The sequence below is a fragment of the Elephas maximus genome, chromosome 13, assembly GCF_024166365.1.
Source record: "Elephas maximus indicus isolate mEleMax1 chromosome 13, mEleMax1 primary haplotype, whole genome shotgun sequence".
Classification (NCBI taxonomy): Eukaryota; Metazoa; Chordata; class Mammalia; order Proboscidea; family Elephantidae; genus Elephas; species Elephas maximus.
Window position 1 is genome coordinate 76015901 of NC_064831.1, and position 23599 is coordinate 76039499.

Below are 23599 nucleotides of genomic sequence, written 5' to 3' on the forward strand. Positions count from 1 at the left end.
CTGCTTTCCTCCCAGAGCTCCAGAAACCACACTCCTGGCTGTTCTCTCTTCCATTGTGTCCTGTGGCTCTTCTTGCTGGCCATACGCCAGGAGACAGAGAAGCTGGCCTCTCAGCAGCCCGGGGAATGCAGGGATTTGACAAGGTTGTAGCAAACACACCCGCTGGTCTGGCCCAGATGCCTCACTGTGCCTTGGACCTTAGCCAGGGTGCTGGGGGCCAGTACATGGACTAGGAAAGCCCAAAAAACAAACAGTTTAAGTCATACAAGTGCCTTTTATGACTAAAACCCTCTTGATTAAGCAGCAAGATGCTCTGAGCCCAGCCTCAGTATTTCTGAACACTTCTTGGTTAGAAATGAGAGCAAGGCAACGCCTCCAAATGGCAGATATTTGGATCCTTGGCTCTAGGCTGGATGTGGGACTTTGTTCTGGGAGGTATCACTTTAGGGAGCCTTTTTGGCCACATGGATGTAAAGGCATGTCCACACTCAGTATCTTCAGTAACTCTGGACCCTGGGAAAACCTCCATAGCAAACACTTCAAATTGGGATGCCAAGGGTCCCTCTCAAGAAAAATACCCTGTCCTCTTTATTCCAGATTACAAAAGGCACCTCCAACTCAATCACAGCTTTTGGAGATAGAAAAAGAGCTATTATATTAAATGTAGTTTTTTTTTTTTTTTTCTTAACAGACAATAACATACAACTATCCATGTAATTATTTACCACTTTCTTCTCCCTGGGTGGTGGTAACAATTTAGGCACTCAACTACTAACCAAATGGTTGGAGGTTTGAGTCTACCCAGAGGCACCGAAGAAGAAAGGCCTGGAGATCTACTTCTGAAAAATCAGCCATTGAAGAAAACCCTGTGGAGCGCAGCTCTACTTAACACACATGGGGGCACCATGAATTGGAATGGGCTTGATGGCAACCGGTTTGGTTTGGTTTGAATGTTGAGTGAGCATTAATTCTGAATCAGCTGTGTCCAAAATTAGTGCTCCGGCTAAGACTTGGAGCAATTTTAGTAAAAAATAGTGCCTGTTGGGGCTAAAGGGATAGGGCAAAAAGGGCTCCTTATGAAGAATCCACTCTGTTTTTTTAAAAATAACTTTAGATTTACAGCAAAATTGCAGATAGTACAGAAAAGTCTGCATGCCCCTCACTCAGTTCCCTCTATTGTTAGCATCTTACGTTACCCAATCACAGTCATTCCATCGCTTTGCCAATGACTAGTTCAGGGATGACAGGCCTGAGCTGTGTGGTTCATGAAATGTGAGGGGAAAACCCTAGTAGAGTTCCTAGGAAGAGTTTCCTTGATCCAAAGACAGTGCCACATAACACAAAGCTGTCTTCCTCCTCTGGATTTTGTGTCTGAAGGTGACACCTCTGACAACACCACGGATGGCAGAAGGGAATGTTGCCACTGACTCAGCCTGCCCCACAGCCCTCCTCCCTCTGGTCTCCCTGTTAGTGAGATAACGAATGGCCTTATTTTTCAAGTCACTTCAAGCTGTGGTTTCTGTTACGTGAGGCTAAGGGTTTCCTAACACAGATCTGTCTGGACAGATACGGCAATTTCTATGGCCTTTAGTTATTTTTTTTAGTTATATTGTTTTTCTGTGACAAGCAATCTTCTGTATACATAATAAATTAAATTTGACAACTACATTAGAGTTCAATTTTTCTAATGACATTTTAAGTGACAAATATGTTTTCAGATTTTAATTAAAATCCAACCATGCATGGTGTAACCAATGCATACAATTCATCAGAAGTCACAAAGATGAAGACTCCATTTCCTTAAGGCTGCGTGTGGACGCCCCATGTCACGTCTTCTGCTTCTCTGGGGGCCAGGTTTCCCTTGCCAACGATTGTAAGGTACAACTCAATTTCGGAAATGCTAAAATGTGAGAATGCGAGTCTTAGAACTGAAGAAGCATTTTTTTTTTTAAGCCGGGAAAATAGAAATTTCCTTTTTGGGGGGAAGGAGGGGAGGTTGGGACTAGGAATGGAAAATAGAAATGAGAGAAGAAGGGACTCTGAGCTGAGGACAGGATTGTCTGGTGTCCAGTTTGGGGCTTTACTTCTAGAAAATAAGGCGGTGCCATCATGAGGATACTTGCTCAGTCTCCAGGTGTGTTCTATGCATGTTCTGTCACTGTGTGGGTACATGTGAGCATATGACCCATGTTGTTGTTAGTTGCCATCAAGTAAATTCAGACTCATGACCCCATGTGTACAGAGTAGAAATGCTCCATAGGGATTTCAAGGCTGTGACCTTTCAGAAGCAGATCTCTAGGCTGGTCTTCCAGGGTGCCTCTGGGTGGGGTCAAACCACCAACCTTTTGGCTAGTAGTTGAGAGTTTAACTGTTTGCACTCCCTAGGGACTCCTATATAAGCTATACATATATTAAAAAAAAAAATTGCGGTTGAGTAGATTACACTACTACTCAACTACAGTGACCCCACAGGACAGAGTAGAACTGCCGCATAGAGTTTCCAAGGAGCGCCTGATGGATTCAAACTGCCAACCTTTTGGTTAGCGGCCATAGCACTTAACCACTATGCCACCAGGGTTTCTGTATAAGCCATAGTGACCCATATAGTGACCCATATTTCTGTGAATGCAAAGACAGCTTTTCCTACCTTTCTTCAATAACGTTTACCAAGAGCCCCTATGGAGTCACTGTGCCAGGTCTTCAGCCAAGCACATGAGAGACATAGAGATAAATAAGATACGCTCAGCTCCCATTCTTCAAGGACTTCACAGTTGAAATGAACAAGTAAATAGAATATGTATACATGTGTATAATATATACATGTACAGGCTTATGTATATCATAGAAAATAATAGTTGGAAAGGTACCCTCCAAAACACTGAGTGTGCTTACCTTCTCCTTCTGTATTTCTGTGCTGTTTAAAATTTTTTTAACTGGCATGCATTTACAGAGCGTATTAATAATCAACAAAAGGCTGATCCCTAAAATGCTAAGGTAATTCGCATCCCCACTTTTCCACTTCTCCAGCCACCCACATGGCATTTTAAATCTCTCTGACCCTAACCACCCAGAGTTAGGTCTTTACAAAACGACTTCCTGCACAGCCCTCTTCTATCCACCAGCCACCCAAAACTGGGTCCTCACCCAAAGTTAGGACTCTGCCCTAATCACCTGCCGAAAAGGTAGATACCAGGCACTACCGGCCCTCACGGCTCCTGGTGGATTTGATAACTCAACAGAATGACTCAGAACTCACAGAAGGGGCTATCCTCAGTACAGTGTAACCTTTTTAATATAACTACAAAAGGATGTACATGAAGAGACACACACCATCAATCTAGAAGCTCAAAGGGAAGCTCCAAGGTCTGCTAACCAAAAGGGTGGCGGTTCAAACCCATCCAGCGACTCCACGGGAGAAAGACCTAGTGTTCTGCGCTCATAAAGATTACAGCCTAGAAAACCCTATGGGGCAGTTCTGTTCTGTCGCTGGGGCTGCCCTGAGTACAAATCCACTGGACTGCACCTAACAACAACAAACATGCTGAATATGCATGCCTGATTCCATCGTCCCCCTCCCTTTTTTTCTGAAGTTAGTTCATTAGCCTGGTGTAGTCACTGGGCCCCCACCTTATTTGCACATGTGAAAAGTGTTGCCTGGCTGCTTTAGGGAGAAAAAAAAAGAGAGAGACTTTTTGGACTGCTGGAGAATTTCAAGGACTATTTTCAGAAACCAGAGACAAAAGGCCAAATTGAGTTTTGTCCCCCACACAGGGGCAGTAGGAGACCAGTGAGCAGGCTCTGCAGGGGTCCGGGTGAGGGACAATGTTGGCTTGGGTTGGCAACATTGCTGAGCACAAAGAGATTTGCTGAAAACTACTGAGGAGAAATTGGAGCTTGGTGGCTGATGGAAGACAAGAAGGAAGAGTCAAGGATGGCTTGAGGGATGGGATGGGTAGTGAGAGAGAGCAAACTGGAAGAGGAGCTGTAGAGGGGGCAATGCCCAGGTGGATGCAGGATGAATGCCTCTGTAAGATTCCCACTGCCCATTTGCCCACGGAATAACCTCCCCTACTGGAGAGGTTGGCTAAGAATTTACAGCAAACCCCACTTCTCAACGGGTGGGGCAGTCGTCCATCTAGGAACTCAAGGCTTGGGGGAATGGAGCCCACCAATGAAACCCATTCCCATTCCAAAGTTGGGGCTTATGAGCCAGAGGTGGGGGGCCAGGCCTTGTGGAGCCTGCTGTCGGTGAGGTGCTCCAGGGCAGATACCATCCTGTTCCCTTCCTGGCATTCTGGAAGGCCATTCACCCACCTGGGCCATCCGGGGTCCGGGGCGGTAAAGGGGGGCACAGTGACGAGTCCTCCTGTGTGAAAGCAAGGGGTGCTGCCAGGGCCCCATCCACACACACACACGCACGTACACACACACGCACGCACACACAGCGGGGTGAGGTCTCACAAGGATGGGTCCTCAGCCTTAAACCAAACTAAACCAAATGCACTGCGGTTAGGTCGATTCCGACTCATAGCGGACCCCACAGGGTTCCCAAGGCTGTAAATCGCTACGAAAGTCGACTGCCACATCTTTCTCCCGCGGAGAAGCGGTGGTTTCCGAACCGCCAACCTTTCAGTTAGCAGTCGATCGCTTTACCCACTGCGTCAACAGGGTTCCTTTCAGCCTTAAAACTCGCTGCTGTCTAGTCGATTCCGATTCATAGCGACCCTATAGGACAGACTAGAACTGTCCCATAGGACTTCCGAGGAGCGGCGTGGGAAGGGGTGATAAAATCAGACCAGAAAAGAGGGAGGAAAGAGGGCACGGAGCCTTCTGGGTGCCTGGGGAGGGGGTGCTTAGCTGTACTTTGAGAGGCGTAGGGAGTGCCGCAGAGGGGGAGCAATGGGGCGTGGGGGCGTCTAGGCTTGAACGAAGAATGAATGAACCAAAGAATAGCTGCTTCAGTCCCGTGTTGCCCAGTCTCAGGGTTAGAAAATCCACTCTCCTCTCGCAGAGCAAGGAAAAGCCCCTAGTTAGTCTGCATCTTCTCACTTGTTACAACTTGTCATCGTGAGACTTAGATTCCCCGCCGCCTAGGAGGTGGGTTTCTTCAGCTCGGAGAACCAGGCGTGTCTGGTTGGTCTCTGGGGCTGCAGAGCTTTGCCAGCGGAACGCTGGCATCCTTGCGCGGAGGCTGAAACCCACGGCGGCGAGGGGCAAGGGCGGCGTGGTGGCCCCGCCCCACCAGGGCCCCGCCCCACCAGGGCCCCGCCCCACCAAAGGCCCCGCCCCACCAAGGCCCCCCCCCAGCCCCGCCCCTTCTGCGGGCCGACTTCACGGCGCCGCCTGGCTCGCGCCTAAGCCTGCAAGCGCCAAGGCGGGCGGAGTTGAGGGTGAGGGGCGGGATGTTTGGGGGGGCGGGGGTCCCGATGACGGCATCGGAGCGCGCCGCGCTGGGGATCCGAGCCGAACTGCAGGGCCGGGGAACTGCACCCGTACCGGAGCAGGTGGGTGCCGCTCGGAAGGGGTGGGGGGCAAGGACCCGGGTGGGATCCGGGGAGGCGCGCGCTCGCGCACCCCTGCGCAGCTGTGGGCCGGGTGGCACCGGGAGCCAGGGCGCCTGAGGAGCTCTGACCTGGCACAAGGAGCCCCCACCCTTGCCCACTGGCCTCCCGGAGGTCCCTCCCTGGGCCGCGGCGCCCCTTCTTCCTGAAGTCGGAGGGCTGAGGCCGGCGTCCCAGGCCTGGTCAGAAGGATCGAGCGCGAGGTGCGAGGGCCGGGTCCGCATTTGTAATCACTTCTCCAAAACTTTGAGGGAGCCGCTGCCCCGGGCCCGCAGCCTCCGGCCCCCGACTCTCTACCCCCGACCCGCCTGGCACCCGACTGCACCTGTGGAGTTGTCTGGGCGCTGTCGGTGTGCAGAGCACTGGACAGGGAGCTGGTGCGCGGTGAAGTAGCCGCTGAGCGGGACTCGGGAAGCTCACGGACAGGGGGTGGGGGGGCGGCGAAGGCCCCCACCGTACTGCCCAGCCGAGTTACCTCCATGGCCCCAGGGCCGGACACCCAGCAGGGATTGAATGAATGATTGAGTGAACAGACAAACTGTTACGTGTGCTGAGAGGTTAAACAGTAAAGAAAAAAAAGTGCTGCGGGCCTGGGGAGTGGGGCAAGGAATGTGATAAAAGGAGGGAGGATGGGGACGTTTCCTTGCTTGAGGGTTATTCATCACTGTTTACTGGGCAGCCACTAAGTGTGGGACCTTGTGCTGTGCGCTGGAGGTGCAGTACAAAGGGGGCAAAGAGGGTCCCTGCCCTGGAGCTCCCAGTCTGGGAGTCGGGGGAGAGGAACAGGTAACCTGGCAATAGCACCAGAGAGTGGGCAGTGGCTGATGGAGGGGAGGGAAGGCAGGGCACAGGGGCTGGGAGCTGAGCTTCTCCCTTGCTCCTTGAACAAGGTATGTCCAACCTCAGCCTGCAGGGCTAAGGAGGCTTTGGCTGCACAGAGCTTGTTGCAGGGAGAGACAGGTGAGAAAGGACCTGGGGTGACAGGAGGAGGTGAGGCAGCAAGGTGGGCAGGGCCTGTTAAAGTTTTGAATCCCAGGGGCAGTGGGGAGCCTTTGGAGCTGGGAGTGACATCTCATTTGCTTTTTTGAAAGATGCGCCTGGCTGCCGTATTGGAAGGGAGAGGGAAACTGAGACCAGAGAGAAGGCTGGTAAAAACCATCCTGTCAGGATGTCAGTGCCCAGGGCCAAGGCTTTGGCAGTAGGATAGGAGAAGGAGGTGGACTGGAGAGAGATTTAGGGGATGGAATTGGCAGGGTTTGGTGGTGGGAACGTGGATTTGATTTTTTTTCTTTAAAAAGGGGGTGAGGGTGGGATGACAAAGGCAGAGACTATGGAATATCCAGGAGGGTGTTAGGGGAAGGAGTTCTCTGGATTGGTGTGTGAATGTGGGTCGGTTCTTCTAGGAAATGGGGTTACAGGGGAGGGGTGCAGCTGAAACACAGAAGCCATTGGGTGTCCAGAGGAGGAGTTTGGGCCTTGGAAACTCTATGGGGCAGTTCTGCTCTGTCCTATAGGGTCGCTATGAGTCAGAATTGACGGCAGTGGGTTTGGTTTTTTGGGGGGGGGCGGTTTATGAGCCATCAAACATTACTCTGTGGAATTGTAGCATGTTCCCTGAAGCATTTGGATACCAGCCTGTGTGTGTGAGATGTTCTGAACTTTGACCACCTTCCCCTTCATCCCTTCAAGGTCAGGAGCTTCAGGATCTGGCTCCCAGTCACCTGTAGGGTGAGTCCGGCTCTGGAGTTCAGGTGCTAATGGCAGGGACCTCTCCTTCTCTCAGCAGCGCCCAGAGCAGCACCCCTCAACATGGGGTTGGAGGCCCAGAGGCCGCCAGGGGCAGAGGAGGCCCCAGTGAGAGTGGCCCTGCGAGTCCGCCCACTGCTGCCCAAGGAGCTGCTGCACGGGCACCAGAGCTGCCTGCGGGTAGAGCCAGGGTGCGGCCGCGTCACTCTGGGCCGAGACCGTCATTTTGGTTTCCACGTGGTGCTGGCTGAGGATGCTGGGCAGGAGGCTGTGTACCAGGCCTGTGTGCAGCCCCTTCTTGAGGCTTTCTTTGAGGGCTTCAATGCCACTGTCTTTGCCTATGGTCAGACGGGATCCGGGAAGACGTACACCATGGGGGAGGCCAGTGTGGGTAAGTGACCTCCTGAATTTCTGTCCCTGCCCCCTCCCTGCTCTTTGCTGTTGAAGGTAAAGGCTCCTGGGGGAGGGTGAGCAGGGTGTGTACACAGCCATCTGCAGCCCAGGGTGGGACCAGTCATGTCAGTAGGCTGGGTAGGGCAGGAACCAGCCTTAAGTGCCCTGCTGGAAAGAACTGTCCTCAGAGGCAGGGAGGGGTTACCCGATAAGTAAGGTGGTACCCAATACCAGTCACATCAAAGGTGTGGTGAAACCCATGTGAAAATGTACACTACAGATTAGTAAATCAACACAGTTAAGCCCATGCATACCTGGCTTCTAGATAACCTGCCCCTGCTTGGAGGTGAGTGGTCTTCACAACTCCATAGAGATGGGGCCACACTGCCTGATTCTGGGAACCAACCAGAAGTTAGCATGTCTTTGGAGGTCACCAGGATAGCTGCCAAAGACCAGGAATCCGGGTTCTAGTTGGACAGTTGGGAAAGGAGAATGTCCTGAAAGAGAGGGGGCTTTGGCTACAGAGAGCAGGCAGGTTCCGTGAAGACTCTACAGGGGAGTTTTGGGAAAGGCATTCTGGTCCTTTCGAAGGGCCGGCCTGCCCCTCATTAAGTAACATGAACTGCTTTCTCTTAGATTACAAAAGCATTACATTTGTGGTGGAAAATACAGAAAAATACACACACAAAATAAAACCTACTTGAAATCACCTTTCAGAGATATCTCATCCTGTTAGCTCTTGGTTTCTTTCTCTGTGAAAATTAGTATACCTTTCAAAAACGGGATAATATTGTACCCATTCTTTTGTATCCTGCTTTATTTACTTAGGAATATATCATGAAGTTTTCTCTATATCATTAAATACTCCTGAATCTAATTTTGTCATGGCTCCTTGGCATTCCACAGTGAATATAATTTAATCAGATGTCCTGTTGCATTGTAGGGTACATTTTTTTGAAGTTAATGTGGAGTGCTGCTCTGAACATCCTCTCCCTACTTCTTTGGGATAAATTTAAGAGGGCCTTTGGATACCTGAGTACAGTCAGTGATAATGAACTCCCTGTCCCCAGGAGCATTCAAGCCAACAGTGTCTGATCTTCTGTTGGGGATGTAGTGGAGGGGATGCCTACATCATGAAAGGAGTTTGTTTGAACCATGAGAGGTTCCTTCCAACTCCGAAATTCTATAATCCTGCCTGGCCTGACCCCTGGCCACTCTGGAGCATGGCCTCGCTCAGGCTCCCAGCCCATCCTGGCCTCTGCCGCTGCCTTCTCCACACTGGAGCCCTAGGCTGCAGCCGTGCCCAGCTGCAGGCAAGGCAGCAGGAGGCCGTTCGGTGTCTCCCCAGCCTCCCTCTGTGAGGACGAGCAGGGGATCATCCCGCGGGCCATGGCTGAGGCCTTCAAGCTGATTGATGAGAACGACCTGCTTGACTGTCTGGTGCACGTGTCTTACCTTGAAGTATACAAGGAGGAGTTTCGTGACCTGCTTGAGGTGGGCACCGCCAGCCGTGACATCCAGCTTCGGGAAGATGACCGAGGGAATGTCGGTAGGACTCCCCCTCCCCCCCAGAAGGACTGGAGCGGGGCACCTGGCTTGGGGGGCTTCACCTTCTCTGAGAGAGGGCTTCCCTGTCTGGGAGGGACACCTGTTCTGGAAACTCCTTGTCTCCCTTGTTCCCAGGAGTTCTGTATATACTTCTGCTTCCTGAATGAGAGGCATTGAGGTGGGCATGGCGGAAGTTGGAGTCCCTGAAGCCCAAACCAGGCTGGGAAGGACGGCCTGGGCATGGGGAGGGGCCACCTGGGTCAGGAAGAGGAGGTAGAGGGCTAGTCTTGTCTGCCCTCCCTGCCTGGTCAAGCCGGGGCTGCCGCTGCCCTGGGGCTGACAGCCGGCTGTGCCCGCAGTGCTGTGTGGGGTGAAGGAGGTGGACGTGGAGGGCCTTGACGAGGTGCTGAGCCTTCTGGAGATGGGCAACGCGGCACGGCACACAGGGGCCACGCACCTCAACCGACTGTCCAGCCGCTCCCATACGGTCTTTACGGTGACCCTGGAGCAGCGGGGGCGCGCCCCCAGCCGCGTGCCCCGACCTGCTGCCGGCCAGTTGCTCGTCTCCAAGTTCCATTTCGTGGACCTGGCGGGCTCTGAGAGGGTGCTCAAGACAGGCAGCACAGGTGAGCGGCTCAAGGAGAGCATCCAGATCAACAGCAGCCTCCTGGCGCTGGGTAACGTCATCAGCGCCCTGGGCGACCCCCAGCGACGGGGCAGCCACATCCCCTACCGCGACTCCAAGATTACTCGGTAAGCCACTCTTTTGACATTGCGCCTCTCTGGCCTCTAAGGTTGGGGGGCTCGCACTGACTTCTGGGCGCACCGGTCCGCATAGGTCTCTGCCCACAGGGAACCAAGCCGAGGATCAGGCCCGATTCTAAGGTCTAGACGGCTGGCCCTAGGCTTGGTGCGTTGGGGTCCCTGACGCACTCCGTCTTCGGCATCCTCAGGATCCTGAAAGACTCCCTCGGGGGGAATGCCAAGACTGTGATGGTCGCCTGCGTCAGCCCCTCCTCCTCTGACTTCGATGAAACGCTCAACACCCTCAACTACGCCAGCCGCGCTCAGAACATCCGCAACCGCGCGGTGATCAACTGGCGGCCGGAGGCCGAGCGGGCGCTTGAGGAGTCGGTGGCTGGGGCACGGGGGCCACCGCGGCACCGCTCCGAGACGCGCATCATCCACCGGGGCCGGCGCGCCCCGGGCCCCGCCGCTGGCCAAGCGGCCCCTCCTCGCCTGGACGCCGAGTGCGCGCGCTGCCGGGCTCGCGCCGATGCCGCCTGCAGCCTCCTGCGCGAGCTCCAGGCCGAGCCCGGGCTGCCCGGTGCCGCCGCGCGCAAGCTGCGCGACTGGCTGTGCGCGGTCGAGGGCGAGCGCAGCGCCCTGAGCTCCGCCTCTGGGCCTGACAGTGGCATCGAGAGCACCTCCGCTGAGGACCAGGGTGCCCTGCGCGGGCGAAAGGTGGCCAGGCGGACCCAACCCCCCCGGGAAGGAAGTGGGAAGGGAGAGGGGCCACCCTCCATCAGCAGAGCTCATTCAGAATTCAGTCACTTTTGCTGATGACTTCAGTCACACTTCATCTCACCTGACCGCAGGGTCTCCATCTGTAAGATAGGGATAACGTTCATACTTACCTCCCGGAGATAGGTGAGGGCTGAGTGTGGAACAGGAGCCCACCCAGGGTGCTGGTGAAGCTTAGCAAGCTGTTCCTAGTATCAGTGGTGACGTTGCTATTAATAAAAATATGATTACTAGAAGTGGCCCAAACTGCTTGCAGAGGAGACCCCAGGCCAGGTGGGGTCGGGGTGCCCTCCCCACCTGTGGTTCTAGAACCCCCATTGCAGGGAAGGCCTGGGACACGGTAGGCAGCAGGGGTAGGAAAGCTGGTGGCAGGGCAGAGAGCGGGCCGGGGTGTCCCAGGGAGAGGCAGGCTTGCCCTGCCAGCCCCGCCCTGAAAGCCTTCTCCCTGTCCCATAGGCAGATGAGGGGGCACAGCAGCTGCTGACACTGCAGAGCCAGGTGGCTCGGCTGGAGGAGGAGAACCGAGACTTTCTGGCTGCGTTGGAGGACGCCATGGAGCAGTACAAACTGCAGGTGGGGCCACCTAAAGCAGATGAAGTCTGAGCTGAGTCTCTGAGGATGAGAGAGAGGTAGCCAGGCTGACTGGCAGGGTAGGTAGACAGAGAGGGGTGCACAGCATGAGTGACAGTGTGGAGGTGAGGAAAGGAACAGTGCGTGTGGGTAGGCTGCCAGGCAGCACAGCTCTTGGGTGGTCATGAGAACCATGGGAGATGTGCAGCCAGGCCCTTCCTCTTGGTCCATGGTGACAGGGTCACCATTGCTCCTGGCGCCCTCTGGTGTCAGTGATCAAAAGTGGAGGAATAGCAGGGAGGGAGTGTGATGAAGAGGCCTTAGCAGGGTGGAGTGAGAGTTTGAGTCTGAATGAGTGCAGTGGTCAGGTTGGAGGGATTTTGGCTTCCTCATCCCTTGTCGTCTTTGACCTGGAACCCAGAGATCTTGGGACTTCCCTTAGCCCAGCCCCACACTGGCTGTGTGACCTTGGGGTGCTCAATTCTTCAGAGACTGACTTTCCCGTGAGTAAAATGGGTATACAGATAGTGCCCCCTTCACAGGCTGTTAAGCCTTGTGCATGTGAGAGTTTTAGCCCAGGGAAGGCAGGGTGGCCTCAGGCTTATTCTTTGGTTTCCCTCACTTCTGCCTGCTGGTGAGCATCCCTGTACCATCCCCCACCCTGGCATCCATGCCCCTAACAGCGCCCCCATCTGACCATGTCTTGCAGAGTGACCGTCTGCGTGAGCAGCAGGAGGAGATGGCAGAGCTGCGGCTGCGGCTAGAGCTGGTGCGGCCTGGCTGGGGGCCCCCGGGGCTTCTGCAGGGCCTGCCTCCTGGGTCTTTTGTGCCCCGGCCTCACACAGCCCCCCTGGGGGGCGCCCACACCCATATGCTGGGCATTGTGCCCCCTACCTGCCTTCCAGGAGATGAAGTTGGTCCTGAGCAGTGGGGAGAGGTAGGTCAGAGGCTGGGTGTCTCCTGAGCTCTGCTGGACTGGGTAGGCTCCAGACAGGGGATGGGCAATGCTGGGGCATGGGACCAGCTGTGAGAAGTGAGATGTTCTCTCAGGTGTCCCTAGAGGAGGGGCTGGGATTTGGGTGACTGCTAGGCCTCTTGGAGGGGTCAGGTGCCATTGGGTGGTGGGTCCCTGGGGTGGCTACAGATTGCTTAGAGTGAGAAAGTTACAGCTTTAACAGTGAATGGAAGGTTTGCACACCTCCAGAGATGGAGTGCTCACCACCCCGAGGCAGCCCCTTCTGTCTTTGGATGGCTCTCTGAAAGTTCACTTTTCCATGGAGCCTTAGTCTGTCTCCCTGAGCCCTGGTCTCCTGCCCTGGTTTTGCTACATAGGGCCTTTTGGACCGCGGCTCCTCCTGCATCTGCCTTTGAGCTCTGGGCCTTTCATCTCTAAAGGCCCAAGGGACTGAGAGACGGGGGAACTTGGGTTCGCAGAGGCCTGCCATGTACCCGCCACTGCAGGGTGTTGCTGGGTGTGGGGAATGTTGGCGTCTTTTCAACCCATACACCTGTCTTCTGGGTGAGATAAAATTTAGGTGCAGACAATCCGTACTCAAGATAGAAAGGGTGGTTGTCACCTGAGGAGTACCAGGTGCTTTGGGTGCTGGGGTGGGGGAGGAAGCTCTTGCCTCCAGCTGGAAAGTGGAAAGGACTCCCAGAGGTGTCATTGAGCTAGATCTTGAAGGTAGACAGGGCTTGAAGAGGCAGAGATGTAGGGAGGGCATGCAAAGGACGAGAAAGTGGGAATGAACTGATGAGGACACCTGAGGTGTTCCTGCGGTGAAGTTCTGACCCTCCTCTGCAGCTGACAGGTGACAAGCAGACTGGCACTGAGTTGCTGGTGGAGGTAGAAAGGCTGGGAAGTGGCTCTTCGACTGCATCAGAGGAGGACGAAGAGCCGCCCAGGCGGACCCTGCACCTGCGCAGGTGAGTGGGACTCCTGTCCAAGCCTGCTGAAGACCAGACCTGGGTGGGGTGGGACCCTGCTGTCTCCTCCCCTAGTAGCAGTGGCTTTCACACTGCTAGCCCAGGCCTCTCAGATCTCAGGGCACCTTCCCTACAGCACCCCGGCCAGCCCTGGAGGGAAAGCAGGGCAGGGATGTGGGCTCTAAGCCAAGAGGGCTCACTGGGTGGATGTCTACAGGGTGGTACTTGGTGCTCCCAGCTGCCGGGTGCCTACTAGGCCTAGAGTTCGGTGAGACTTGGTCCTGGGTTACATGTGACCTTGGGGGTGGATGGCCCAGTGGTCTCTCTTCTTCCCTTCTGGCCTGGGAGGTGGTTAAGCTGTGCCAGGGACCGGGGAGGGGTACAGCCTCCTGCATTTGCTTTCCAGAAATGGGATCGGCAGCTGGAACCGGAAGGTGGGAGCCCACCCCAGGAGTCCGCCCGATAGAAAGGGTCCAGAGCTTCACCTTGAAGAGCTGGGTGTGGCCATCCCGGGGTCCAGAGGTGAGCTGGGTGGGATGTAGAGAGGGTCCTCTCTCCTTGCCATTGTCCTGGGCTGACCACCCAAGCACCGCTGCCCACCCATCACCCCTGCCCAGGGCAAGCCTCTCCCTTCCTTCCTTCTGGCCTCCCTCCATTGTCGGTCTGCCTGTTGCAGTGGTTGGTGGAAGCAAGGCCCCGGCTCGGGCCCACCAGGCCCCTACTGCCACGGCCTCTGAGTGGCGGCTGGCCCAGGCCCAGCAGAAGATCCGGGAGCTGGCCATCAACATCCGCGTGAAGGAAGGGCTCATCGCAGAGCTGGTCCGCACAGGTGCTGCATGGACGTTTGGGCACCCCTCACCTGGGCATGACTTCCCATGTGTTACTTATGTGCTGTTTTAGAGGGTGCTTGTCAGTGTGGTAGTGAAAACGGAGGCTCCTGAGCCAGACAGCTGTGGTGGATTCCCAGCTTAGCATCTCCCAGCTGTGTAGCCTTGAACAAGTAGTGTAACCCCTCTGTGCCTCAGTTTTCTCATCCCTAAAATGGGATGAGAAATGGGAATAGTAATTGTACCTACTTTGTAGGGTTGTTGGGAAATGAATTAATTCAAGGTTAAATGCTTAGAATGGCTTTCAGTTAGTATTACTTACTATTATTTATTAAGTATCTGCTGTGTATCAGGCACTGTGCTGGGCACAGGCTCTCAGTCCTGGGGAACACACAGTGAGTGTGATCAAGGATCGAGTCCCAGATCATGTAGTCCATGACTGGTGAAGGGGTGGGGGACAATTTTGACCAGTTGAGCCTTTTTATTTTAATAGTTCTAGATTTATTTATTACAAAATTTATGATGAACACTTCCAGGCATACATACAAGTGAGAATAGTACAGTGCTGTCCCATCTGCCCATTGCCAGTTAGCAAGATTTTGCCACATCTCTTTCATCTCTTCCTTTTTCCTTTGCAAACCCCGTGCGTCACATCATGTCATCCCTGTGCCTTTGAGTATGCCTAACAAATTTGGACCTTTTCTACTTAACCGTAATGCCATTAGCATGTCTGATAAAATTAGTAGTAACAATTCCTTGGCTGTCACCTACTGCCCAGCCATGAACACATACCTTTGATTATTTAGCAGGGTCTCTTTACAGCTGGTTTGCTTGACTCAGGCTCCAAACTTGCCCCACACATTATATTTGCTTGTTAGGTCTCTAAAGTCCCCCTTCTCTCACCAGTTCAGTCGTCCTATAGAATATTCCAAAGTCATAATGTTCGGGGTTCGTCTGTTTGCTTCCTTATGGTGTCATTTAACTTGTTCCTTCCCCCCCCCCCCATATTTCCTGCGAATGGAAGTTAGTTCTAGAGGCTTGATTATAAGCAAGTTCATGTTATGTATTTGTTTTAATATGTATTAGGGAAAAATAAAACTGGTTAACCTGTAAATTCCCTGTGTCACTCCTGAAGATGAGGTGAATTTAAAAAGTGAGTTGATTTAAAGAAAAACGTTAAGTCACAGTTCTGGTGGTACAAAGGCTTAGGAAAACCATGCAGGTGTCCGTGGCTGACAGGTCTGCAAGGCCTCAAGGGCAATAAGGGGGGAGAGGGATAGCCTGTGCTGACGTGGCCCCACTTCCAGGGAAGGCGGCCCAGGCCTTGAACCGCCAGCACAGCCAGCGCATCCGAGAGCTGGAGCAGGAGGCGGAGCGGGTGCGGGCTGAGCTGAGTGAAGGCCAGAGGCAGCTGCAGGAGCTCGAGGGCAGAGAGCCCCAGGATGCTGGTGAGCGGTCTCAGCTCCAGGAGTTCCGCAAGAGGGTCGCCGCGGCCCAGAGCCAGGTGCAGGTCAGTGTTGGGGCCCTGGGGCGGTGGCTGTGGCCTTCCAGGCTAGGGGCGCTGGAATCAGGACATGCTTAGCCCTCGTGCCAGAGTCCCTGACTGGTAGTGCTCACTCCCTCCAAGCTCCCGGGGTGAGGCCAGCAGTACAGGGGGCTGGCTCAGCTTTAGACACCACAGAGGAGACAGATGGGGAGGAGGTGCTGTTGAGGGTGGGCACCTAAAGAAAATCCACCCTACATCACACAGCCCTCCCCTCCATCTGTCCATCTGTCTACCCTTCCATCTATCCACTCACTTACCCCTCCATTCCGTCATGCCTCTGTCTGTCCACCTGTCAGTCTATGTGTCCATCCAGTCCACCGTCTGCTTATGCTTTTATCAGTTGATGTGACCAACTGCCCATTACCTATCTGTCCATCCACTCTTTATATCAAGCCACGCATTATCTGTCTATCCTATTTTTCACCTTTATATCATCCCATCCTTCTGTCCGTCTGTCCACTGACCCTTCCGTCCATCATAGTGGCAGCTGTCCATCCATTCAGTCCTTCATTTGTCAGCTGAGGTGTCCAAGAGACAACACTGTAGAGCTGGTGAGAGCTCGGGCTCTGGAGCCAAACTCCTTGGGTTTGAATCTCAGCTCCACTTACTAGCTATCCTTGGTCTCATTTCCTAACCTCTCTGTGCTTCTGTTTTGTAATTTGTAAAATTAAAAAAAAAATTTTTTTTTAATTTGTAAAATAGGGGTAATATAATCATACTTTTCCATAGGGTTGTTACGATTATTTAATACACACAAAGCACTTGGTACAGTGCCTGGTAAATGCCTTAGGAGGGTTAGCTACCAGTATCGTTAGCAGTCCCCCAGCCACCAGCCTGCTTTCCCTTCTGTCTGTCCCTCTATCCGTTCATCCACCCTTATGGAGCACCAGGCACTAGGCCAGGCCCTCTAGCCTGTGGTGGCCCAATGGAGGCCGTGTTGGTCCCAGGTGCTGAAGGAGAAGAAGCAGGCGACGGAGCGACTGGTGTCACTGTCAGCCCAGAGGGAAAAGCGGCTGCAGGAGCTGGAGAGGAACGTGCAGTTCATGCGGCAGCAGCAGGGCCAGCTGCAGAGGCGGCTGCGTGAGGAGACAGAGCAGAAGCGGCGCCTGGAGACAGAGATGAACAAGCGGCAGCACCGCGTCAAGGTCAGGCCCACAGCTGCGTGGGGAACACGGCCCAGGAGTCACGTGAACTTAGCCTCTCTGAGTTTGTTTTTTCATCTGAAAATGAGAGTTCTAGGAAACTGAAGGCTACAGTGAGAACTCAGTGAGATGACATGTGTGGGGTGTCTGGCATCTTGTAGGGGGAAGGGAAGTGTTTGCTTCTGTTTATCTGTCCCAGAGAGACTTGCGGGTGGGGAGGGGGTGAGGCTGGGGAGTGTTTTGCAGGGCTGTCAGGAGCGGGGCAGGCACTCCTGCGGCCTTTGGGACTGCAGGCAGGGCCCTGGTAAGGTGCTGACGCCATTTGTGGCCCTGCCTGTTGAGTGTCCTCCCTCGGCCCTCCCCAGGAGCTGGAGCTAAAGCACGAGCAGCAGCAAAAGATCCTGAAGATCAAGACAGAGGAGATCGCGGCATTCCAGAGGAAGCGGCGCAGTGGCAGCAATGGCTCTGTGGTCAGCCTGGAGCAGCAGCAGGTGGGAGCCGGGGTGAGGGAGCCGGGGACAATGGCTGGCTGAACCTGCACTCTAAGAGCACCACAGCCTGGCTGGGCAGCACGGCTGGTTGCCAGGGTCCCCTGGGGGCAGCTGGTGGGTACACCCTCCTCCCTGTTGGGCCTTGGGTGCTGGCCCAAGGGCCAGAGGTGAGAACTGAGTTCCTTCCTGCCTCCCCTCTTCCCTCAGAAGATTGAGGAGCAGAAGAAGTGGCTGGATCTGGAGATGGAGAAGGTTCTGCAGCAGCGCCGGGCACTGGAGGAGCTGGGGGAGGAGCTGCACAAGCGGGAGGCCATCCTGGCCAAGAAGGAGGCCCTGATGCAGGAGAAGACGGGGCTGGAGAGCAAGCGCCTGCGGTCCAGCCAGGTGAGGCCCTACCAGGTGAGGGTCAGCTAAGGTGCAGCCAGGAGAGATCCTGCCAGTTGAGTTTCCACTAGGTGAGGTCCTGCCAGGTGAGATGCCACCAAGTGAGGTCCTGCCAGGTGAGATGCCACCAGGCGATGTTGCTGCCAGGTGAGGTCTCTCTAGGTGATGTTCCTGCCAGATAAGTTCCAGCCAGGTGAAGCTTTGCCCTATTGGGCTGTATATTCCGTGGATCCTCAGGAACTCCAAGGCTTTAGGATGCTATGATATGTGGGTAGAGGAACCTCTCCAAGTATCCATCCCACAATCATTTCACCTCATTAGCCACCTACTCTGGGCCTGTGCAGGTGGAATAAGGAACAGCAGGTATAGAAAGGTGGTATGGCCAAATAGAAAGAGCTGGCTTTGGAGGCAGATAGACCTGGGCTTGAAACCTGACATCATTACTCCCTTTCGAATAGGAAGGTCAAGTAGGAAGGCCAGCTTCTGAGTCTCAGCTTCCTCCTCTGTCAAATGGAATCATGTTGCCATGAGGATTGCAGTGGGCATGTCAGACACAAACCCAGAGTCAGTTCCAAGAGCAGGTGCTTGTGCCAAATTCTCAGAGCTCCAGAACACAGCAGTTAGGAGCCCCCACTATGGCCATCATGGGTGCCCTCTGTGAAGTCCAAGAGGGTTCATGCTGCAGCTGGGTCATCCATAGCCCCCCTTGACCTCACTCCCTCCCACCTCAGGCTCCCAGAAGGGCCGCTGATTCCCACACACACTCTCCAGTCTAGTCATTTTGGCAGCACCCTCTCCTCCTTGGCCCATGTCATCCCCTTTCTGCCAGGAGTTCCTCTTCTATTGCTTGTCTGTGTCCATCTGGCCATCTCAGAGGTCCCCTCCTCAGCCACCAGTCCCCAAGCTTCTGCATAACCAAGAGCCAGGCCCCGCCCGGAGCAGCCACACTCTGAGGTTCCTTTCAGGGCAGGGCCACGTCACCGCACCTGCATTGTGGGTTTCTGGAAGGAAGGCCCCATGTCCTTGGCAGCCAGTGATGGGGCTAGCAGTTGGTCATCCCTGTGGGACAGTGTCTGCTTTTCCCTCCTTGGCGGTACTCCCCAGGCCCTCAATGAGGACATCGTGCGAGTATCCAGTCGGCTGGAGCACCTGGAGAAGGAGCTGTCTGAGAAGAGTGGGCAGCTGCGGCAGGGCAGTGCCCACAGCCAGCAGCAGATCCGCAGGGAGATCGACAGCCTACGTCAGGAGAAGGACCTGCTGCTGAAGCAGCGCCTGGAGATCGACAGCAAGCTGAGGCAGGGCAGCCTGCTGTCACCTGAGGTATCCCCTGGGCCATCAACATCTGTCTGTCCATCTGCTCCCCTCAGCCTGCTGGCTCTGGTTCTCTGCAGGGTGTTGGGCCTTGTTGCTGTTGGATATAAGTTCCCTCCTTCATCCTCCTGTGTGCTAGGCCCAGAAAGGCAGGAAGATTGGGGTTGGTGAGTGTGTCGGACTGGCCCTTCTGCCCTGCTTTAGCCGCTTGTCTGTGACACAAAGGGGTTGAGCCTGGCTGACCTTCCAGTTCCTTTCGAGCTGGAGTCAGGACTCATTCTCACTAGACCCCACGCACACACAACTCAACTCCCTGTGTGGGAGTGAATGTTGAGCGGACTTAATGTACCTCAGGGCCCACATAAATGTGCTTCCCTTGAGCAGCAGAGAAAGCCTGGGCTAACATAAACTCACCCCAGCAGACCATAGGGAGCCTGTCGCACACTCTTCCACACCCTCCACGTGGTGTGTATCATGGGCTTCCTGTGTACAGGTCACTCAGAGGGCCGTGCACTTCAGAAGAAGCCTCTTAGCAGTGCCCTGGGGTCAGGTAGAGACCAAAGCTTCCCTGTTCCTGCCACTGAGGGCAAGGGAACCTTTCTCTTGACACACCAGCTTACTTCTCAGGACGAGGAGACTCGTAAAGGCACATTTTGTGCCTACGTGTTAACTCTTGCAGTGTCCCATGTTTGCTTAGGCCTTGTTGTCAGGGAGCAGGTGTTCTGAGGTGGCAGAAGCCCAGTGCCTCTACCACATATGTCCATGTCCCTACAGGAGGAGCGGACGCTGTTCCAGCTGGACGAGGCCATCGAGGCCCTGGATGCTGCCATTGAGTATAAGAACGAGGCCATCACGTGCCGCCAGCGGGTGCTGCGGGCCTCAGCCTCCTTGCTCTCCCAGTGCGAGATGAACCTCATGGCCAAGCTCAGCTACCTCTCGTCCTCGGAGACCAGAGCGCTACTCTGCAAGTACTTTGACAAGGTGGGTCACCTACCCACAGACCCTCTGCCTGCTCCTTCTGGAACTCGTGCAGGGGAGGTGTCTGATGGCAGCTCTAGCAAATGCCCCATTTCTTCCCAGATTGGAGACAGAATCACAAAATCGGGACCTACTTGTCTCCAGGGCTGCCTCACTCTCCACTTTAGAGCCTATTTTATGTAATGAAACTAAGACACAATGTCCTCACCCCTCCTCTTCCAGTCTGATGGGCCAACTTCAGGGTGGCCCCTGCCCAGATCAGTGGTTCTTCATGGGGGCCGACTGCCTCCCAGGGGACTTGTGGCCATGTCTGAAGACATAGCTGTTACAATGGTGGGGGATGTGTGTGCTATGACGTGTAGTAGGTGGAGGCCAGGGATGCTGCTAAACATCCCACAATGCACAGGAAATCCCTCCACAACAAAGATCTAGCCCCAGATTTGATGAGGTTGAGAAACCCTGGCTCTGATGAAATCCTACAGCTTGAGGCTCTGCCCAGCAGCTCAGTAATGTGAGGCTGGGAAAAGGTTTGCGGCAGGGATGGAAATCAGTTTCGTTCTGAGAACCAACTCTGACCATTTAGAAATCATTGCCTAGAACACTATGTTGAGAAGGCTTCTGAGGCTCAGCAGGGAAGACTTGGTAATTTACTATTAATGTCTGCCGTGGGGCAGCGGTGGCAAAGGTGCCAAATATTTGCTGTCCCTGGTTGAGGACTACCCGGGTGAAGGGAGCCAGTGGCTGGGCTGAGCCTGGACTGGCCTTGGCCCAGGTGGTGACGCTCCGTGAGGAGCAGCACCAGCAGCAGATCGCCTTCTCGGAGCTGGAGATGCAGCTCGAGGAGCAGCAGCGGCTGGTCTACTGGCTGGAGGTGGCCCTGGAGCGCCAGCGCCTGGAAATGGACCGCCAGCTGACCCTGCAGCAGAAGGAGCATGAGCAGAGTGTGCAGCTGCTCCTGCAGCAGAGCCGAGGTGAGGCCCGGCCGGACCCATGGGCCCCGTCCTGCCCTGTCCACAGCCCTCACCGCTGTTCTGTGCCTTTCCACCCTAGACCACCTCGGTGAGGGCTTAGCAGACAGCAAGAGGCAATATGAGACCAGGATCCAAGCGCTGGAGAAGGAACTGGGCCGTCACATGTGGATAAACCAGGAACTGAAACAGAAGCTCAGTAGTTTGAATGCTGCAGGCCAGAGCAGGGGTAATTTGTGTCTGGTGTCACTTGCTCTGCTCTGCCTTGCTCTGAAACCAGCCTTATTCCTTTCTGTCTTGGGGAAGGCTTAGAGACCACCCTCACTGCAGCATTTATTAGGTCATTTCATAGGTTGCTTGTTGTGCTGGGGCATTGGGAAGGTGTTGGTACCTCCATCACTGACAAGGGTGGCATTCTTGGTGACAGGTGGGGAAAAGAGGACCCTATGCTTGGAGAACAGACAGCTCCCTGGAAATGAAGAGGAGCCTCACCCAGCCCCCGAGCTTCCCTGGCAGCTCCCCCTTACTGAGGCTGCCCCCCACACCCGGGAGGAGGTGCGGGACTTGGTCCGAGCTCCACTGCCACTGACGTGGAAGCGCTCCAGCCTGTGTAGTGACGAGCAGGGCTGCCCAGAGGAGCTGAGGCAGCGGGAGGCGGCCGAGGCCCTGGTGGGGCGGGGGCTGCCTGGGGCTGACGGGGGCCTGCCCTGGAACTTCGGGCCCCTGCCCAAGCCCCGGCGGGAACTGCGGAGAGCCAGTCCAGGGATGATTGATGTCAGGAAAAATCCCCTTTAGGCTTTGGGCGGACCCCACTGTGGAGGGAGGTTCCGACCCTGCTGAAAGGTGCTATTGCCACCCGCCTTGCTTCTGTGAAGGACAGTCCTTACCTCACAACCTAAGTCCACGTCCAGATCTTTATGCTAATTGTGGTCAACAAATTTGGGTCATAGCCCAGAAGAACTCAAGTTTTTAAAACAATATGCAAACTGCCACTCCCTTTCTTTAAGCTGCAGCACCTGATTGCCACCTATTGGTTTGCTCACGAGTTTCAGAAGCAAGAGCCTGGTCTGGAGCGTAAGCATAGTACATGCCCATAGGTTGAGGCCTCAGCCAAGACTTGTCACAAATGGTCAGTGGCAGCAGGGTTGTGGTTTGAATGGTCTTCTGTATAGACAGGGAGAGCTGGGAAACTCATTAGCACGCTTTTAGAATTTTTTTTTTAAAGCCATTTTATAATAAACAAGAATCATTTCTAAAGGAAGGAATGGGAGTTTTCACTTCGAGGTTGATTTATAAGACGATAGTGTGAATCAGATTTGAGAAGAATGGCTTCTTGGAACACAGCAGGCTCGAAAGGTTTTTAGAGAGTGAGATGGTTCTGTAATAGCCTCCGCTATTAGCCAGGCCCCTGTGTTCCCCATGAGTGGGTGGGACTACCTATGAACTGGCTGACTCTCAGGGCAGACTTGGAGTGCAGTTGACTCCAGAAACCATTAAAGTTGGAGCATAGTCAGTTACCCCCAGGCTGGAACACTGAACAGAAATGCAGCCAGAGACGATTTTATTGTCTTGTGTAAGGAATGCAGAAAACCGGTTCTGCTGCCCCAGATGCAGTCTTCAGTATAAATTAATATTCATATATGTGGATGGTGCTTTACAGTTTACAGAGCACTCCCCATGGTGCAGCATCCAAGCCTTAGCAGCCCTGCGAGGGACACCACGTAGCATCCTTTCTCCTATTTCACAAGTGAGGGAGGCACAGAGTAGTCCCCTGACTTGCCCAAGGTCACGGTTGGGCTGGGGCTGGAATCCCAGGGGTGCAGTTCCCTGTCTGGTTTCCTGACATCCCAGGCTGCCTTTGATTTTGAGCACCAGCTATACCATCATCCACCCCTCCCCACAATGTTCCCATGAGGGGCAGGTGTGGTAGGGGTAGGTTCTGGGGGTGGATGGATTCCATGAGGGGAATTAAAAAACCCTAAGGCATTCTAGCTGGACTCTGAAAACTCACCACGGTAAAAGGGGCTATGGGGTCCTGGCTGACTTCATCTTCATACTTGGAACTTTCTTGATTCTGTTAAGAAGCCCTGGTTAACTCCTGCTTTAGCACAGTAAGCCCCAGGGTTACATTCGGGAAACAGTTAAGGCCCCAGTCTCATGAACTGAGCTTCTGGACACACTGTTAGGAATTCAATTATGGTAAAAGTTTGGAAATCCTCACATATACAGAGAAAAAGCCACTCTCTCCTGGTCCAGGGAACGCATCAGCTCAGTATGAGCTCAGTAGTGTTCGTAAGTACAAGTCCCATCACCTGCTTCTGGCCTAACTAGCTAATCAGCTTCTTCCGTGTGTAAGTTCTGCTGATGAGGCGTCTTCTGGAGAATGCTCGGCTGAAAGGAGAATCTTCCACGGTGGAGGGAAATACGTCCACATCCTCATCTGGAAAGAGGCAGGAAGACTGAGAATGCAGGAAATAATTGGAGACCACACAAAAGAAAAGGGCTTACGCTGCAGGAGGGTTACTCACACAGCCGGCCTTACGGTGATCAGCAGTGCTTGCAGGGTACCCCTCCTTGTGACCTAGGCTGTATGACATGCCCTCTGCCCTGTATGACATGTGCCCAGCTGACAGCAATTAGCAATTGTGAAAATGCAAAGTACCTGTGGTTTGAGGCTCTTTTTA

At 54.3% G+C, this 23599-nt stretch overlaps 2 protein-coding genes across 3 annotated transcripts in view; one reads left to right on the forward strand and one right to left on the reverse strand.

Annotated features, from left to right (window-relative positions):
* The first annotated feature begins 5421 nt into the window (after nt 1–5421).
* Nucleotides 5422–22707, forward strand: KIF7 (kinesin family member 7). 2 transcript variants are annotated; one of them, XM_049905975.1, is made up of 19 exons: nt 5422–5504; nt 7345–7698; nt 9049–9249; nt 9608–10001; nt 10202–10712; nt 11229–11345; nt 12052–12279; nt 13147–13268; nt 13675–13790; nt 13945–14097; nt 15403–15605; nt 16589–16786; nt 17149–17274; nt 17482–17658; nt 18763–18978; nt 19744–19950; nt 20720–20918; nt 20998–21144; nt 21343–22707. In XM_049905975.1, the coding sequence occupies exons 2-19, from the start codon at nt 7371–7373 to the stop codon at nt 21708–21710; spliced, it is 4011 nt and encodes a 1336-aa protein (XP_049761932.1). In that variant the 5' UTR covers nt 5422–5504; nt 7345–7370; the 3' UTR covers nt 21711–22707. The 2 variants fall into 2 exon arrangements, with proteins under 2 accessions (XP_049761932.1, XP_049761930.1); XM_049905973.1 differs by having other exon boundaries at nt 7348–7698.
* The window catches only part of TICRR (TOPBP1 interacting checkpoint and replication regulator), a 52855-nt gene continuing 51962 nt past the window's right edge, over nt 22707–23599 (reverse strand). The window contains exon 22 of the mRNA XM_049905972.1: nt 22707–23355. Coding sequence (XP_049761929.1) covers nt 23243–23355 — 113 coding nt within the window. The 3' untranslated portion in view covers nt 22707–23242. The remainder of the gene's footprint in view (nt 23356–23599) is intronic.

Coding starts and splice junctions, on each gene's coding strand:
- KIF7 (XM_049905975.1), top strand. CDS start 7,371: ATGGGGTTGGAGGCCCAGAGGCCGCCAGGGGCAGAGGAGGCCCCAGTG. Junction 13,269..13,674: donor CGGACCCTGCACCTGCGCAG/GTGAGTGGGACT, acceptor TTTGCTTTCCAG/AAATGGGATCGGCAGCTGGA. Junction 15,606..16,588: donor CGGCCCAGAGCCAGGTGCAG/GTCAGTGTTGGG, acceptor TGTTGGTCCCAG/GTGCTGAAGGAGAAGAAGCA.